Below are 15,679 nucleotides of genomic sequence, written 5' to 3'. Positions count from 1 at the left end.
ACTGTTGGAATTGTGGCCAATAAAGGAAAAACAACTTGATGGATCATAGTTATCAGGATCTTCCATTTAAGGGGTTTATTCCACTTAGGAATCTCACTTCTATGCTCTGGGGAAGAGAATCTCTCTCCTTGATTTTTAAACTATACCGCTTTACTTTAGTCTAGTTGGCAATGTGGTATAGTGTAGTAGTACATACACTATTGTCTATTATGTAGTAGTAGATAGTATGTTTAAACACATTATAATATAGTACATAGCACAATATTGTAGTACAGTATAGCAATATATTGTATACTAGTGGTTATTAGGTACCTTTTTAGTATACTCATAATCAAAACATATATATATCTATTAGTGTAGTAGCATATACTATACTGCTCATACCACATTTTTTAATCAGATGGAGTTCCCCCATATATTGGGATTTTTAATTTAAAATTTTTGATATTCATTTTAGAATCACTAGATGATTAGTTTAAAAAATAAGTTGGATTTTATATTTAAGTAGGTTTTTTATTTGAGGGACTAATACAATGTGTTCCTTGGTAGTGAACCACACCCATTTTTTTAAAGCCACAAAAAGACCGGTTTGGAACCAGGTCGCTTGTAATTTCTTTGATGAAAGATTGGTCTGAAATTTGAAGTTCCGAAATGGTGTATTTACAAAACTGTTGGTTCAAAACTTGGTGTTTTGAACTTGTAGGTAATTTTGGAAAAATATAAGTTTTGGAAAAGTATAAAAGCAACATAAGAAACATGAGCGTAAAATGTAAAATATTGCAGACATTTCTTTAATATTGCAAAAAGAAAAGATAATTTTATTCAAATATTCTTTTTTCATTTCTTTTTGTGATTGGTCATTGGGTGAAGAGAGTTTGTGCATAATTTGGGGTTATACAAACCCCCAAGGTGGTGTTTTGAAGTAGCAGCTTCTTTATATTACTCTTGAAACTATTCAATAGGTGTATATATATGGGGAGTGATTTCATGTCACCATGTCATTGTAATATAATGAAATCACACTTCTAGAAAACCATATTTATGGCATTTATGTGACCCCGAAAATTGCACACACCCTCCCTTCATCCCAATAATTAATCCCCAAAAAAATAAAATTCAATTTGCATCCTAGATATGGTCAAAATGAGTTCCCCTCCAACAATGAATCTAGACTATCCATTTTGTGAATTTCAAAATCTAAGCCTTATGACTCAATCATTTTTTTTCTTTTTTAAAGATGTTCATCTAATGGTAATAAAGCCATCTAAAAAACTAGAAAGGGAGAAAATCCTTCTAAGGCCTAGACCTAAGCCACTCACCAAAATGGACGGTCTATGTTAATGGGGCTAAACAAACACTTTCTAGGGTGTTTTTCAAATTTTGCTTTTCTGCCATTGTTCATTTGAATGAAAAGAGAGTGCATTTAAAAATTGGGGTCAAACGAATTGCCCTAACAAAGTACTTGAAGATTGTTTCATTATATTATTATAGACCAATTGTAGGAATGGCCATCTTTATGATACTTTATCTATGTGACACTCCCCCTGGCAAATGGAGATAAGAATGCTATATACCCATTGGCTTATATTGTAGCCTTCTTCCTCCATATGATATTTATGTATATATTAAATAATATATTTTTATACCACAATAAAGATAAAGATATAGGACATTTATATATTATTATATAATATATCACGTTATTACCCATACGGTATATAGCAAACAAGATTCTAGTGGTGGGTATAACATTGCTATATTATATCTATAAAAGAAAATATCAACATTCATATGTTATATCTATAAAAAATAGCTCATAAGCATTATTATCTCATTATTATATGTGGTGTAAACAATATGAATTTGAAATATCCTTTTCGTGATATTTGTATTTTTATACATTAGGGTGTGATTTGCTTAAGGTTGCAACCTTAAACAATCAAATTAAGGTGCATACCCAAACATTGTCATAATGTCATGAGATACAATTTTGGTGTCGAATATTCTTAGGATGGTGCGAAATTTTTTTTTTATCTCTAATTATAGAATTTAAATCTCCATTTAATCAAATTAAGGTGCATACTTGAACATTGTCATGAGATGCAATTTTGGTGTCAAAAATTCTGAGGATGGTGCAAAAATTTATTTTTATCTCTAATTATTGAATTTTAAACTCCAAACATGGTTCAAATCAAGCAGATATATAAACGCACGAAAATCCTAAAAATGGACGGTCCAGATAATTTATTGCAAGATGTACCTTTTTTAGGACTTGAAATCTCTTTTTTTTCTCCATATCTATGCATCTTGATGTATAAGTTTAGGGCAAAGGGAAAAGACGTCCACATGATCTTTATTGATATGGAGAATGCTTATGATAGAGTACCTTGACATTTAATTTGGTGGGTGCTGGAAAAGAAATGAGTCTCCAGACCCTACATTGACTTGGTGAGAGATATGTATGAGGGAGTGCTACTTAGTATGCAAACAACTAGTGGGGAGACGAGTGAGTTCCAAGTCACAATAGGTCTACATCAGGGGTCAACGTGGAGCCCATACCTCTTTATCTTAGTTATAGATGATTTAACTAGGCACCTACAAGATGAGGTACTGTGGTGTATGTTGTTTGCAAACGACATAGTTTTGATCAATGAGATCCGAAACGCCGTCAACACAAAGTTAGAACTTTGGAGGGATGCTCTATGATCTAAATGTTTTAAAATTAGCCAGACTAAGATTGACGGTCAAGAAATACAAAAAAGAATGTGCTTTCATTATCTTGAGTCGATAATCCAAGAAAATGGAGAGAGCTGGGTGGGCGAAGTGGAGATGTGCAACAAAGGTTTATGCGATCGCCGCATACCAATGAAATTGAAGGGAAAGTTATATAGGACAATTGTGAGATCAACTTTGCTTTATGGGGCAGAATATTGGGAGGTTAAGAAGCAACATACCCATAGCATGAGTGCAACTGAGATGCAGATGTTGAGATGGATGAGTGGCAAGACAAGGGATATAATTTGAAATGAATACATTAAAAAAAACTTACGTATGGCACAAATAGGTGATAAGGTGAGAGAAAATAGACTTAGGTAGGCTGGCCATATCCAACGCAGATCCAGTAGGGCACCTGTTAGGTGGTACGAGTTAGTTCAAATGGAAGGCCAAAAAATGGCAAGTGGTAGGCCCAAAAGGACATGGTTGAAAGTAGTGAGGTGAGAAAAAATATGGGGACTTATGGCCTCATTGAGGGTATGGCCCATGACAGAGCAGAATGACGAACTAGGATTCGTGTAGCCGACCCCAAATGGTTTGGAAAAGGGCTATGAGGATGATGATATATACATCTCGATGTCAAGATGATCAATTAGATGTTTTCCCAAGATATAAACAACCTTTTTCGAAGGATTTTAGAGGTGCACCTTAATTCTACATTTTAAGGTGTAAACCTTATATAAATGTTTTCATATATATTATCACTTATGTCTCTTTATGTTTCAAATGAGCCATCAAATACTCATTTGATGATTTATATGTTCATTTTTGGTATTTTTGGCAACAAATTGACGGCTTTTACTATAGTTGTAAATCCAATTAGCTTAGAGATAATATCTCATACACAATAATTATAATTTAATTATGATGATGATAATAGTAACAATCTTTTATAAGCCACAGGCTTATGCTATAATATAGGCCTGGTGGTTAAAACTAATAGCTGAAGTATTTTTTTTCTTTTGCTAAATTTTGTGTGACTTCTTGTATTCAACAAATGAAAAAAAAAAAATTTTTTGAGAGAAAGTTAACTTATGTATTGCTGTAGAGTGTTAGACTATAGAGGAGGGGTCCGAGAGCACCCACAAGTTGGGTCTCTTGGTAAAAAAATAGGTCAAGAGACTCTGTACAAAAAATTGGACTTATAGACCTGTCCGATTACAAAAGATATACTTGTGAGATACGAAAAAATTGAGGTTTATAGATTTGCCCAATAACAAGATCTGTGCTAAGGTGTAACTAAACTCATGTATGCCCACTGTGGTCCAGAGCAAAAAAGGAGATGGACTGGGCGGGGTCTTCAGCATGGGCCCTAGCTCCATCTTTTGCCAGCAGATCGGCTAACTTGTTGGACGTCTGCCAGATATGCTTCCATAAGACGTCCTTGTCCCTGCAAATGTTAGCAATCTCATCAAAAATCGAGGAAGTTGTGAAGTGCCTGCTGCCCAAGAGATGATATTTTGGGTGTCAACAAATGAAAAATTTAAAGGAAAAAATTGATCGTGAGTTGTTAAAGTCGGGGATCCAAGGACGGCCTGAATTTGCTGAAAGTGGTGGACTCATTTTGGATATTTGTTGGGGCAACTTTTTTTAATGCTATATTGATCGCTTGGATGAGATGAGCATGTCTGCATAGTTTGGGGTTTAAGAAGTGCCTCTAGCTCCAATAGGCTTATGCTGCAGTATTAGTCAATGGGTTTATCTTACAACACACATGCACACACAGACATGCAGAGAGAGAGAGAGAGAGAGAGAGAGAGAGAGAGAGAGAGAGAGAGAGAGAGTCGTTGATATATACTTCATATAAAACTTCAAGGGAAGTTGTTAACAAAGATATAAACTCAAAACATCATGCCAAAAGTGTAAAAGCATATTTTTCACAAATGTTACCATCGACTTGTTTCTGATCTCGGAAGCCTTGTTTTTAGGAAAGTTGGAATGAATCAAACTCAAGGAAACCAGTTCGGTTGGTTTTTTTTTTTACAAAAATAAATTACCTGCAATTCTGAGAAATGGTTGCTGTCATTTTTGTTGCTTTATCCCTTTTATATTATTTTCATTCATCAACGATGTGGTTTGCTGATGATGAATATGATAGTTACCCTTTTGTCTGGCTTCATTGCTCGCACAGGGCAGCTTGGCCACTTGATGGGATGAAGTTTGAAACTTTGAAGGAGCGGCATGCCAAAAGGAATCCCGAGGACCTTGAGATTGATTATGGTAATTCACTTTTGCTCTTTAATGCTTGTCGTTATTTCCATATTTCCATTTACTCATTGGGCGGTGTCCCACTAATTTATGAGCAAGTTTGCCTATATCTTGTGGTATCTTGAACAATGTTCCATTAAGTGGATTATTTTCCTTCTTGTTTTAATAAACCCTGAATCAACTAGGTTGTCAGCTTTAACATTTCAGACCTCTTAGTGGAACCTTTGGTTCCCCAAAGTCCAATGGTTTCAAAAACCAGAATGCCTGTGCTTTTATAACAAAGTATGCTGATGTCCTATAAAGTGGTAACCTTATTCTTATTATCCAAATCTCTCGTCTCATGGAAAAGAAATATCCACATATCTTGTGCTCCGTTTTCTTCAAACTTGGCTGGAGTACTGGCCTCTCTCTCTCTCTCTCTCTCTCTCTCTCTCTCTCTCTCAACTTGTTGCAGAGATGGACCAAGCTACTGGACTGAGCTACGGCTACCACTCGTAAATTTTTGCTGGCAATCTCCCCCCCCCCCCTCCCTCTCTCTCTCTCTCTCTCTTTCTCTCTCTCTCTCTGAGCATGGGCAGCCAGAAATTCTCATCTGCCTCTGCCTGACAAACACACACACATAGAGCAAAAGTAAATTGTCATCGTTGGTTTCGTCACCCCAAGATCGCTGCCCGAAAACAAATTTGTCATCGTGGTTTCTCATTGTTGGTTTCACCACGCCAAGGGATTTACCAAAAAGAAAGCAGGCTGACAAATGATTTGTTTGCTTTGTGATATATAGAGGATCAGTTCAAATTTGACACTGAAGCTGAGGATGTCCCATACGAAGAGTACCTAAGCAGTGATGCCTCTGTGACTGAAACCGACACACCTTTGGAAGAGGAAGAGGAAGTGGAGCAAGATGACCAACCAGCTGACCTTGGGAGTGGATGGGGACGCATAATTTTCACACCATTGAGAAGGGGGAAGCAAATAACCATGGATGTGTGCAGGTCTACTGCACTCGATGGCTCTCAAGGTGCCTTTCAAAGGGTGGTTGTCACTCAGAGTAAAAATCCGACCTTGCACCACCAAGCTCGTAGGTCTCTATGGGGTGATCTCTGGCCCTTCTAGAAATTTACCAGGTAAGTTTATATTTACATGTTGTATTCAGCAAAGGTTTACTCTAATCCATTGGGATCATGAGTGTATGGGACCTATCATAACAGGAACTGACCCAAACCAAAATAAAAAATAAAAATTCACCGCCCAAAGAAAATGAAAAAAGATGCTGGGTTATACTGTCTGTAACCACCCTTCATTTCCTTAGACATGATGATCCCAATGAACTGTATCCTTCTGTAGTCCAAGGGAATATTGGACTATATATACTGTACTCCCCCTTTTATTTGTTGTGCTGGTATTTTATGGAGTTTCAGTTTATAATTCTTGGCCTACAAGTCGGCTTAGGGCCGGTGTCTGAATGGAAATTCTGATTATAGCTTTGAATTTCATTCAAGTTTTCTCTGTTTGTGAATTTTTTCCTCCTCCATTATATGAATGGCACCATTTAATGAAAAATAGGAAAGTTTTAGGTGTCTAAGAAGTGGAATTTCTAACGATTGAAATTTGAGTTTTCACTTTGTACTATGATCAATTCTTATTTTGTCTTTTATTTGTCCCGCCGGATGTTTAGGCACCAATACCATTTTTGTTTTAACGACAGTGAGAAATGCCAGCTGATTTTCGCTTTTGTTCCCCGGAATAGAGCAAATTCAAAATTGTGAAGTAATACCTGTATTTTCTGAATTATATGATCATGTGCTTTCAATAATTAACAGGACTGGCAAAATTGTGGTCTTGAAGACCTTGATGGACCTTGTGCATCCAATCGCTGAAATTACCTGCCATCTTGTACAGATTCGTTTCTGGATCTTTTGTGCTGCACATGTTCATCTGCCTTTTGGGACGTGCCAGTTTATCTTACATTGCTGGTATAGTGAGGTACTTAATCTGCATCGTCCATTCACATTTTTTAAATTTCATCTATGTATCCTTGCCCAAAGAAAGATATTGTATCAACTCACTTGAGAAAAAGAAAAAAAGCGTACTCAAGACGTCTGCATTTGCAACTGAGAAATTTTGGTTGATGAATCATGATTAACTCCTGAATTTATTTATTTATTTTTTTGAAATTTACAGTCAGCAGACTAAATTTTTTTTTTTGAAATTTAAAATATTATTTTATTAACTGTTGTATGACTTACTTTGAGTTAATTTCAGTAGATTAGTTTATAGCTGCTTTGATATATTTGTGCATTATGTTGAGAAAGCCTAAGGTTATTTGTGTCACATAGTTATTAAAGTTTTCCCATCTTTCATTTTTCTTTCTGTTGCAGAGCAAATCAGTGATCTATATTCTGAAAAAGAGACACCAATAAAAGGCAAATACTGGACATCAATAGGCCATGCAGCATGGTCTGTTTTTTTGCCTTTATTGTCAAATCCAATGTTAAAAGTTACAAGACAATATTACAGAGCTTAACAACAATACTTAACAAAGTCTTCATACCGTGTTTGCTAAGAGAAATGGGAATCTGCTACACCCCACAAAACAAACTCGAATCATGTTCTTTTACAATATCTGCATCAATGAGCAAAGCACTATGATCTTTGTCTTTATTTCTAATCCAATAGTAGAAGTTCAACAACGCAGGCTTCTAGCAAATACTTGGCACCAAGTATTAACCTTGTGGGTGCTAAAAGAATCAGAAAGCTGCAGCAATTCACAAAACAATGAGAAAAACTCTCTCTCTCAATTGCCTTCAAGTTATGAATTTCTAGCACTTGGGCAGGTCAGCAGGGGGGTGAGGGAGACTCTCTAGTGGTCCATCACCATTCTTCACTATGAAAGCCATTGAAAGACCCCAAGACAAATGAATCTCAAAGTGACAATGCATGAACCAAACCCCTGTACAAGACCCAGAGAAAGGGAAGAAGTCAATCACAAACAACAATAACATAAAACCATTAGATCTTTTCATCCCTAGACCTAAAGCTTGTCTGAAGATAATTAGATTGTATATACACATGGTGTTTTCTATCCTTTACATGCCTCTAAAATCATGGGATGTTGGATAAAGTGAGAAAAAGAAAGCTTTCAGAGATACGATGGAGTTGGAGAGTGAGTACCTGGATTGTCTGCGACAAAACGGATGGCGGCCCATCCTCCGACTGGGACGCCTACTGTGTTCCGATATGGTGGGTCCACCAAGTTGAAATTTGCACTTTGAGGATTGTAGTTCCCACTGCCGGACCCTACCACGTAGAAGCTATACCCATGCAGATGTATGGGATGGTTCTCAACCCCAACTATCACAGTATCCTGAAGTATTAGCTGAACCCTAGTCCCATACTCCAATACATAGACCCTGGTGCCATTGAGGGCCTGGGTGTCATTTGGTATATTGTTAGGGGCACCATTGACAAAATCATAATTCTTGAGGGGTACACCTGGAAAATCATCTGTATAATACCCATTGATATGCTTATAATAGGCCTCTAATAATGAGACACTTGGACGAACAAATGATATGTTATTCATCGAAGCTTTGTTAACTCCACCGTTGATTCCTTGACAACTCTTATTAGGTGTAGACGAATGGCATTCATCAACATTGAGCCCAACCGTAAAGAAGAGATTAGTATCGATCTCTAATGGAACCCTAACGGCATTAAGGCTCCTTAATCCTGTTACGAAATTGTTAGCTGCGCTGTTTTCATTGAAGTTGGGGACTTGGGCCGGAAGGGCGACACCGTTAGGGTTGGCATTACGATAGTGGAAATGCGCGATGGCTGAAATATTTTGAAATGAGACGTTTTGTGCGGAGATGTAAGGGCTAGCGGCCATGGCGTATTTGGCAACGGGTTGGTCGGTGGTAACGAGAACATTAGCGCTTTGGCCAGGGCCGAGCATTATGTGGTCTACGGTGTATGATTTTGTATACTCTCCATCAAGCTCGGCCACGGTGAGCTTGTGGTCTGCAATGGCGAAGAAATGCCCAGTGTTTAAGGCTGCATTTATTATTCGGAGGAGGTAGGTCTCTTTGGGCACCACCTCGAGGATGTAGATGTCTGCAATTTTCAATGGAAAATGTAGATTAATGAGGGCTACAATGGTCATATTCAAGGGTTAGTAATGCATAAAGGTGGATAAGGAGTAGAAGGGCAGTTTGTTTATAAATGGAATACAAGGTAAGAGTGCCATGTTTAGAAAGTAGTTTTGAGTGTCTATGTGTGGACTCTTTAGAGTAAGGTAGTATAGGAGATATGAGTTAACCAGAAAAAACAGGTGGTATAAAAAAGTGGGAAATGATAAGTAATCGGGGGGAGAGAGAGAGAGAGAGAGAGAGAGAGAGAGAGAGAGATTTACCATTCTTGGAGCAGTTGTAGAGGGGTCCTGGTTGACCATTAATGACATAAGCATCGGCCACCGGAGGATTTCCTCCGCTCGCTAGCACGTCTCTTTCAATCTGTAGGACATCCTTGTTCCACCATTCACCTGCATATCAACGGAATATCTTATTTTTCTTTGAATCAAAAGAACATGATGATTGTATATCTTATTTTCCGAAAGTTTCTTGGTAAGGTCGCCAAATTATGCGTTGGCTCCAGTTTTGAAGGGACTGAGGACTTCTAACACTTCTCAAATAACTGCAAATCCACTTCAACCCCAAATTCATGAATCTAGAGCTCTAAAAACAGTTCAGATTTGATGATCTTTGAAGATTTGAAATGAATGGTTGGGATACTGGACCATTTTTAAGGCTCAAAAATCATTTGTTGTTTCTAAATTCATGGTTGTAGCAGTCAAGATTGATACATCTGAGATCATAGACATTTAGAATTTTCGATCTAAAATCTCTCAAGTGGATTTTAGAGAAATGGATTCACAACCATAGGTGCGTCCCCAAACGCACCTGAATCCTAATATTGGGGTTTGATACTTTGAAGTTTGTTGCAATAAGCTCACCCAGGTGACCTTTAAATGTAAACATTATGATGGTGATGATCACCATAGTGAACTCCAATGTGATGGATGATGATGATGGAGTTATGCTACTTGGCCTTGAACTCGTTGGCTATCAACTCATGGGTTGCTTGTTTTCATTACCATTCAAAGAGATTGTTTATGTTTGATACAGAAAAGATCAAAGCCATCGGTCGCCCGGATTGCATTGCTTAAGGCATATCATTGACCGTGTTTCTTCAGATTTTGTGCAAACTACAAAATGTCGGATTTCATATTTGATGGATTGGGTTCCTTATCTTTAGTTATGAAAGAAAAATGGATTTCATTTCTGTTTCTATTGGGTATTCAGTATAGACCCAAAAGAAACTGACAAAACCGTGCTCGATGACAACCATGATAATGATGAGAACACGAATGATGGGCATGAAACACCTCACAGACATGCATAATGACTGTGTGCCTTGTATTCTTGTGCCATCATTCATCTCACCCCCTAATTTTCTGGTTCAAAACATGCGGAAACAGAGAAAAAAAACATGCATGCTTTATAATAGCAATGATGATGGCTAATTGAAAACATGTGTATAAAGTATGGACAATGGGCCTACAAACCATGCGTACTCATGGACCTCAAACTTTGTGTATCCAATTGCCATCAGCATAAGATCTTTACTGGAGTACTCTAATTTAGGCGCTTGACTAAAGAATTGCTCAGCAGGTGGCAATGGACTTAGACCCAACCTAGGACCCAAGGGTTAGACCCAATCCTGGTCCGGGTATGGGTAAAAAAATTGGACCCAGCAAGTTGGGTTTGGGTCCAAATCTTGGACCCGAACACTATTCGGGTTTGGATCCACTAGCCGGACCCCGACCCGGACCCGGATCCGACCCACCCATTGCCAACCTTGTCAATTAGATCTGGACTTGGCATGACCCAATAGGTTCGAGCTGGAATAGGATATGGTCTTAGGTCGAGTTAGCTTAATTCAATTTGCAACCCAAACTTAGTGAAGTTAATGGTGGTTTTACCTATGATGAGGATGTGTTCTTCATAGGGGGAGGGGAATGGGTAGGGGACATCATTTTTGGGATAAATGACCAAGGCACCATATACTGTGGCCCTTAGCCAGGAGAAATGGGCATGCCAAAAGAGGGTGCCCTTCTGTCCAACCAAAGTAAACTCATATGTGAAAGATTGGCCAGCTTGGATTGGGCATTGGGTCAAGTAAGATGGCCCATCGAACCAACAAGAGAGTTTTTGCCTCACTCCATGCCTACAAAAGAAGCAACAAAACATAAGTTAACATAAGCATTGTTTTTTTTAAAAAACTATAAATTAACATAAGTCAGCTCTTAATGGACAAAATACCGAAAGATTCTATACTCTCGCGTGAGCGTAATGTATGTTTATTCCCGCTGGGAAACCCTAGCCAGGAGCCGTTTTAGGTCTCAAAACTGTGGGGAGGTGACCTCACCCTAGAGATCAGCCTTAAAAAATGGAAATGATAGACACCATATTTGGATGGAACAAAAGAACATCTTGGGAATAAACAGAGGCTGCCGAATTTTGTAGGGTTAAAAAAAAGTGCTTAGGAGCACGAAAACACTCTTAAAGTGGATCTCAAAATTTTAGGTCAAAGAAAACCCAAGTGGGTCTTTTGCCTAGGTGAGTAAGGGTATCATGTGCTCCTGCGAGAGCATGTTATATGCTCTACATGCTCATTGATCCCCGTTTGATTTTATATCTAACAGTTAAAGATAATTGTGATTTTTTTATATTTTTTATATTAAAAGTAAATAGATAAATCAGATGATGATGTAGAGGTTTACCAATGTATAGTGGCATTATGTGGTGTTAGATTGGTAACTTTAACGATGACTCGATCGTCTTCTTGGGCATAGACCACAGGCCCTGGGTACATGCCGTTTATTGTTATGATATTTGTGGTCTTACACAACTTTGTAACTTTCGTGGTCTGTACCTGAAAATATAGAAGAAAAAATTTCGATGCATTAAAAAAAATGCAACAATTTCAAGTTAATAATAATGGCCATATACATGTAGTATAACTCATGTAATTTTGGCATTAGGAAATGCCAAAAGATTAAAAAAATCGCTGCTTTATTCATTTAAGTAAAAATAATATCCTAAGATTGAACATATACACAGCATAAGCAAATAAATGAGAGATCTACAAAATGTTTAGTCTTCCAAAATTTATAATAAAAAGACTTAACATATAGAGCAATAGGATTATATGCAATAAAACCATTTATCTTTAGCACAAGAAGATCATAGCCACCCTAGTCATCAAATGTGAAATTGGGCAGATGGGGTTATTCATTTTTTCCTCACAAAGTTCAAGAAAAGTTTCTCAGACTTTCAGTGCGGTCAATCTAACATCGCCAACTGCTCGATTTCATATCGGACGACTAGGTGTGAGAAAGGTAATTAGTTTTATTGTACACTCTCCCTAGAGCAGTAGAGGTATGTGACCTTAAAATCATAGAACCTAGTTGATCCTCCAACTGGCCATTCCTTTGCTGCAATTTGAGAAACAAGGGACAGAGATAGAAAGAGAAAGGCTGCGTGGTTGAGCAAATTTCTCATCGCCATTGCTTGCCTCTCAATGCAATACACAGTTCCAAAGTTAAAGAGACAAGCATGGGTTTATATAATAGCTAATGGAAGCACCATAAAGGGAATAAAAAGTGGGTTTGTGTTTTGGGGCCACTGTCATCACCCCAACCCCCTATGATTCCTCTCACATGGGTATATAAAACAAAAGAGAGTTTTTTTTTTTTTTTTTCTTTTTTTTTTGGGTGAGTAATTTTATTTTATTTTTTTATTTCTTTATAAAACAAGAGAGAAGTTTTATGAGAGGAAGTTTTTCATTTTTTAAGAGGAAGTAATTATAGTTATTTGCAATAGTCAATGAGCATTTCCTCTATGGGGAATCTTTGTTGTCTTCGTAAATAAAATTAAGGACTGATCATCTATGGTTTCATATTTTTTTTAAGGAAAATAGTTTCATAGGCCTGCAGCTCTATCAAAAATAAGTAAAGCCCCACCTCATAATTCATAAAAAATTACAATTCAAGCATTGGAAACTATTTACATCGAACATCACGATTTGAACATGATGGCTATGAAAAGAAAAAGTCGTCAAAAAAAATTGTTATATTTTGATAAATTAACTAGACTATTCATTTTGCCTTAAGAATAAGTGTTCAAAGACCCACAAGATCTATATATATTTTTAGTTTCAATTGTATTATTGGTGTTGGAAATTGATTTTAGAAGTATTATGACGATTTTCGTTGCTGAAGGTGCTTTTCAAACGAGATATGAGGTGTGGCTTTATTTGGTTTTTATAAAGCCTAGGCCTTCCAAAAATTTCATCTTTTTTTTTAATTGGTTTGTTAATAATTTTCAACTTTATCTAGGACACCGGAATCCCTCTCCCAGGCTCCAAGCACAATAACTCTCTCTCTTTCTCTCTATTATCTCTCTCTCTCTCTCTCTCTCTCTCTCTCTCTAACAGCGTAGAGCAGTTGAACTAATCTCCTTATTTTAAAAAACCAAGTACTAGTGTCTACATAAATAATTCACACTACCAGTTGGTCCATCACATCATAATTTGCATGGGTTTTCATGCAGAAAAGCATATATATCCAATTATTTGATCGCCATGCAACCATCTCTCTCTCATTTTATTATTTCATGGGAGGACGGCTTCACGTAATGTGGCAACCTAAACCCATTTGTTATGGCCTTATGGGTATAGTATCTCTCGCTCTCTCTCTTATTCTATGATTATGATAGTTGACCATCTCTTAGTTAAACCAAAAAGATCATGTGCTCCCGCGGGAGCATTTCTTACATTTACTTCTTTGGGTAAAACTGTATTTAGAAGTTTTGTTGGGATCCTAAATTTTGGAATATAACATTCTCTGCTTATTTACTAACTTCAAAAAAAAAGAAAAAAAAAGAAGAAGAAAACGATATTGAATTGTTGAATGTTGATCGTCTTTCTCTTTTTTTTGACAGTGTTAAAGAACTTTTATTAATGAAAGGATATTACATCAATGAAATCACATCTTCCGAACCAATCGAAGAAAGAGCAACACCCCTTTTAGCAAGAGTATCAACTATATCATTAACCTCTCTATACACATGCTGAAAAGAAACCCTCAAAGAAGCCATGGAGCCTAAAGATTTGTAGCCAAATTGATCTAAAACTGCCAAGGCACACATTGCTCCATATTACACCACTTGATAATATTCCTTAAATCAACTTCCACATAGCAATAATTTCCTATATTCTTTTCTTTAAAAAGCTTCTAACCTTGAAGTAGAGCTGAAAATCCAATGTGATTGGCAGTATTGACCCCCCCCCCCCCCAAAAAAAAAAAACTAAAATCCAGTCTTTTTAAAATGGATCGAAAAATTTTGACCAAGAATATCCAGTTGTATACGTCTTCAAATTGAGGGAGTAAGTGTACAATATGCTCCTGTGAGAGGACCACATATATGCTCGTAAGTTAAAAACACATTCTAGGCTGTGTTTATTTTGTCATTGACAAGGATCTTGAACTATTTATATTAAAGTGGATCCATAACAAGCGGTGGTGTTAATACAATTAATAGTACGGTCCCCATAAGAAACAACCAATGGAATTGGGTTGACAAGATGAAAGGAGAGATTATTGGTGTAATTATTCAATAAGAGTGGGGAGTCTGGTGATATGAGGTTTTAAACGTCAGTGGGTTTTGCTTATGATCAATGTTTTAAGAATCAGACCTCTGGATCAAACTGGTCACCTATTGCTTTCGGCTCAAAATCACTGGAGCCGGCTTATGAGTTATTCTAGGATTTTCTTTCAAAAAATTAAAATAAAAAGAGAAAAGCACGGGATCTAGTGATACTTTTCGAAAACCAAAGGATCTTGGACCAAGACTGGTTTTTAGCTCAGATGGTTCAAAGCCGACTTGGTGATTTTTAAAATAACAAGATGAAAGGAGAGATTATTAATGTGATTATTCAATAAGAGTGGGGAGTCGGGTGATATGAGGTTTTACCTTTAATAGGTTCTGCTTATGAGGAATGTTTTAAATAACAGTCTTGTGGGTTGAAAGGGTCACCTATTGGTTTCGGTTCAAACCTGGCTCAAAATCACTGGAGCCGGCTTGTCAGTTTTTTTGGGATTTTCTCTTAAAAGATTAAAATAAAAAGAGAAAACTATGGCATCTAGTGATATTTATAAAAAACCAAGGCGTCTTGGACCAAGAGTGATACCCTACCGGTTTTTACTGGGCTCGGATGATTCTAAATCGACTCAATCAATTTTAAAATAATGCTGATGATGAACATCGAATCCATACCAAACTAATACAACTCGACGTGAACTTATGCTAGAAAACAGGCCTTAACCACATATTTAGACCAAGTGTAAGCCAGGTCAAGCAACCAAAGGGATGCCTTGACCCAAGTCTAGGTTTGGACACACAATAAGTGGACCGAGTCAGTCCACTTGACCTAGACCTGACCTTGTGTGTCTCTAGTATGTGTGTGTGATGTAATTTTTATGAGGGCAACCCTACATGCCCACATAAAACATTCATTGTCCAACTTAGACGGTGGAGATTGCAACATGTTCTTGCAATCTCCACCGTCCGTCTAT

At 37.2% G+C, this 15,679-nt stretch overlaps 2 protein-coding genes across 14 annotated transcripts in view; one reads left to right on the top strand and one right to left on the bottom strand.

Annotated features, from left to right (window-relative positions):
* The window catches only part of LOC18447710 (copper ion binding / methyltransferase), a 28,231-nt gene extending 14,233 nt beyond the window's left edge, over window positions 1-13,998 (top strand). For 4 of the 13 annotated variants that reach the window (XR_016041649.1, XR_016041645.1, XM_020675687.2 and 1 more), the window contains 3 exons: window positions 4,907-4,995; window positions 5,765-6,107; window positions 6,804-7,157. Coding sequence is in view for 3 of the 13 variants with exons in the window: in XM_020675687.2 (XP_020531346.1) it covers window positions 4,907-4,995; window positions 5,765-6,096 (421 nt within the window). In the remaining 10 variants the exon portion in view is untranslated. Of the gene's footprint in view, window positions 1-4,906; window positions 4,996-5,764; window positions 6,108-6,803; window positions 7,158-7,361; window positions 7,645-13,655 lie in introns of those variants that run through there. The other 9 variants (XR_016041643.1, XR_016041646.1, XR_002283311.2 and 6 more) reach the window with 5 other exon arrangements.
* LAC6 (laccase 6) lies at window positions 7,415-12,748 on the bottom strand. The gene is made up of 6 exons (XM_006857802.4): window positions 12,492-12,748; window positions 11,825-11,976; window positions 11,024-11,268; window positions 9,395-9,523; window positions 8,155-9,096; window positions 7,415-7,933 (listed from the first exon to the last, which is right to left on the bottom strand). The coding sequence occupies exons 1-6, from the start codon at window positions 12,609-12,611 to the stop codon at window positions 7,803-7,805; spliced, it is 1,719 nt and encodes a 572-aa protein (XP_006857864.1). The 5' UTR covers window positions 12,612-12,748; the 3' UTR covers window positions 7,415-7,802.
* Window positions 13,999-15,679: the final 1,681 nt, after the last annotated feature.

The sequence above is a fragment of the Amborella trichopoda genome, chromosome 9 (genome assembly GCF_054954075.1).
Source record: "Amborella trichopoda isolate Santa Cruz 75 chromosome 9, AtrichopodaSantaCruz75HAP2 v2.0, whole genome shotgun sequence".
In the NCBI taxonomy this organism is placed as follows: Eukaryota; Viridiplantae; Streptophyta; class Magnoliopsida; order Amborellales; family Amborellaceae; genus Amborella; species Amborella trichopoda.
The sequence above is the reverse complement of the archived record's forward strand: the minus strand, read 5'-3'. Positions and strand labels throughout refer to the sequence as shown.

Excerpts from the sequence above, each read along its gene's own strand:
- LAC6 (XM_006857802.4), bottom strand. The coding sequence starts at position 12,611 with ATGGCGATGAGAAATTTGCTCAACCACGCAGCCTTTCTCTTTCTATCT. Across the intron at positions 11,977-12,491 it reads CTAGGTTCTATGATTTTAAG|GTACAGACCACGAAAGTTAC; the intron begins GTCACATACCTC and ends CTATATTTTCAG. Across the intron at positions 11,269-11,824 it reads CATAATGCCACTATACATTG|GCATGGAGTGAGGCAAAAAC; the intron begins GTAAACCTCTAC and ends CTTCTTTTGTAG.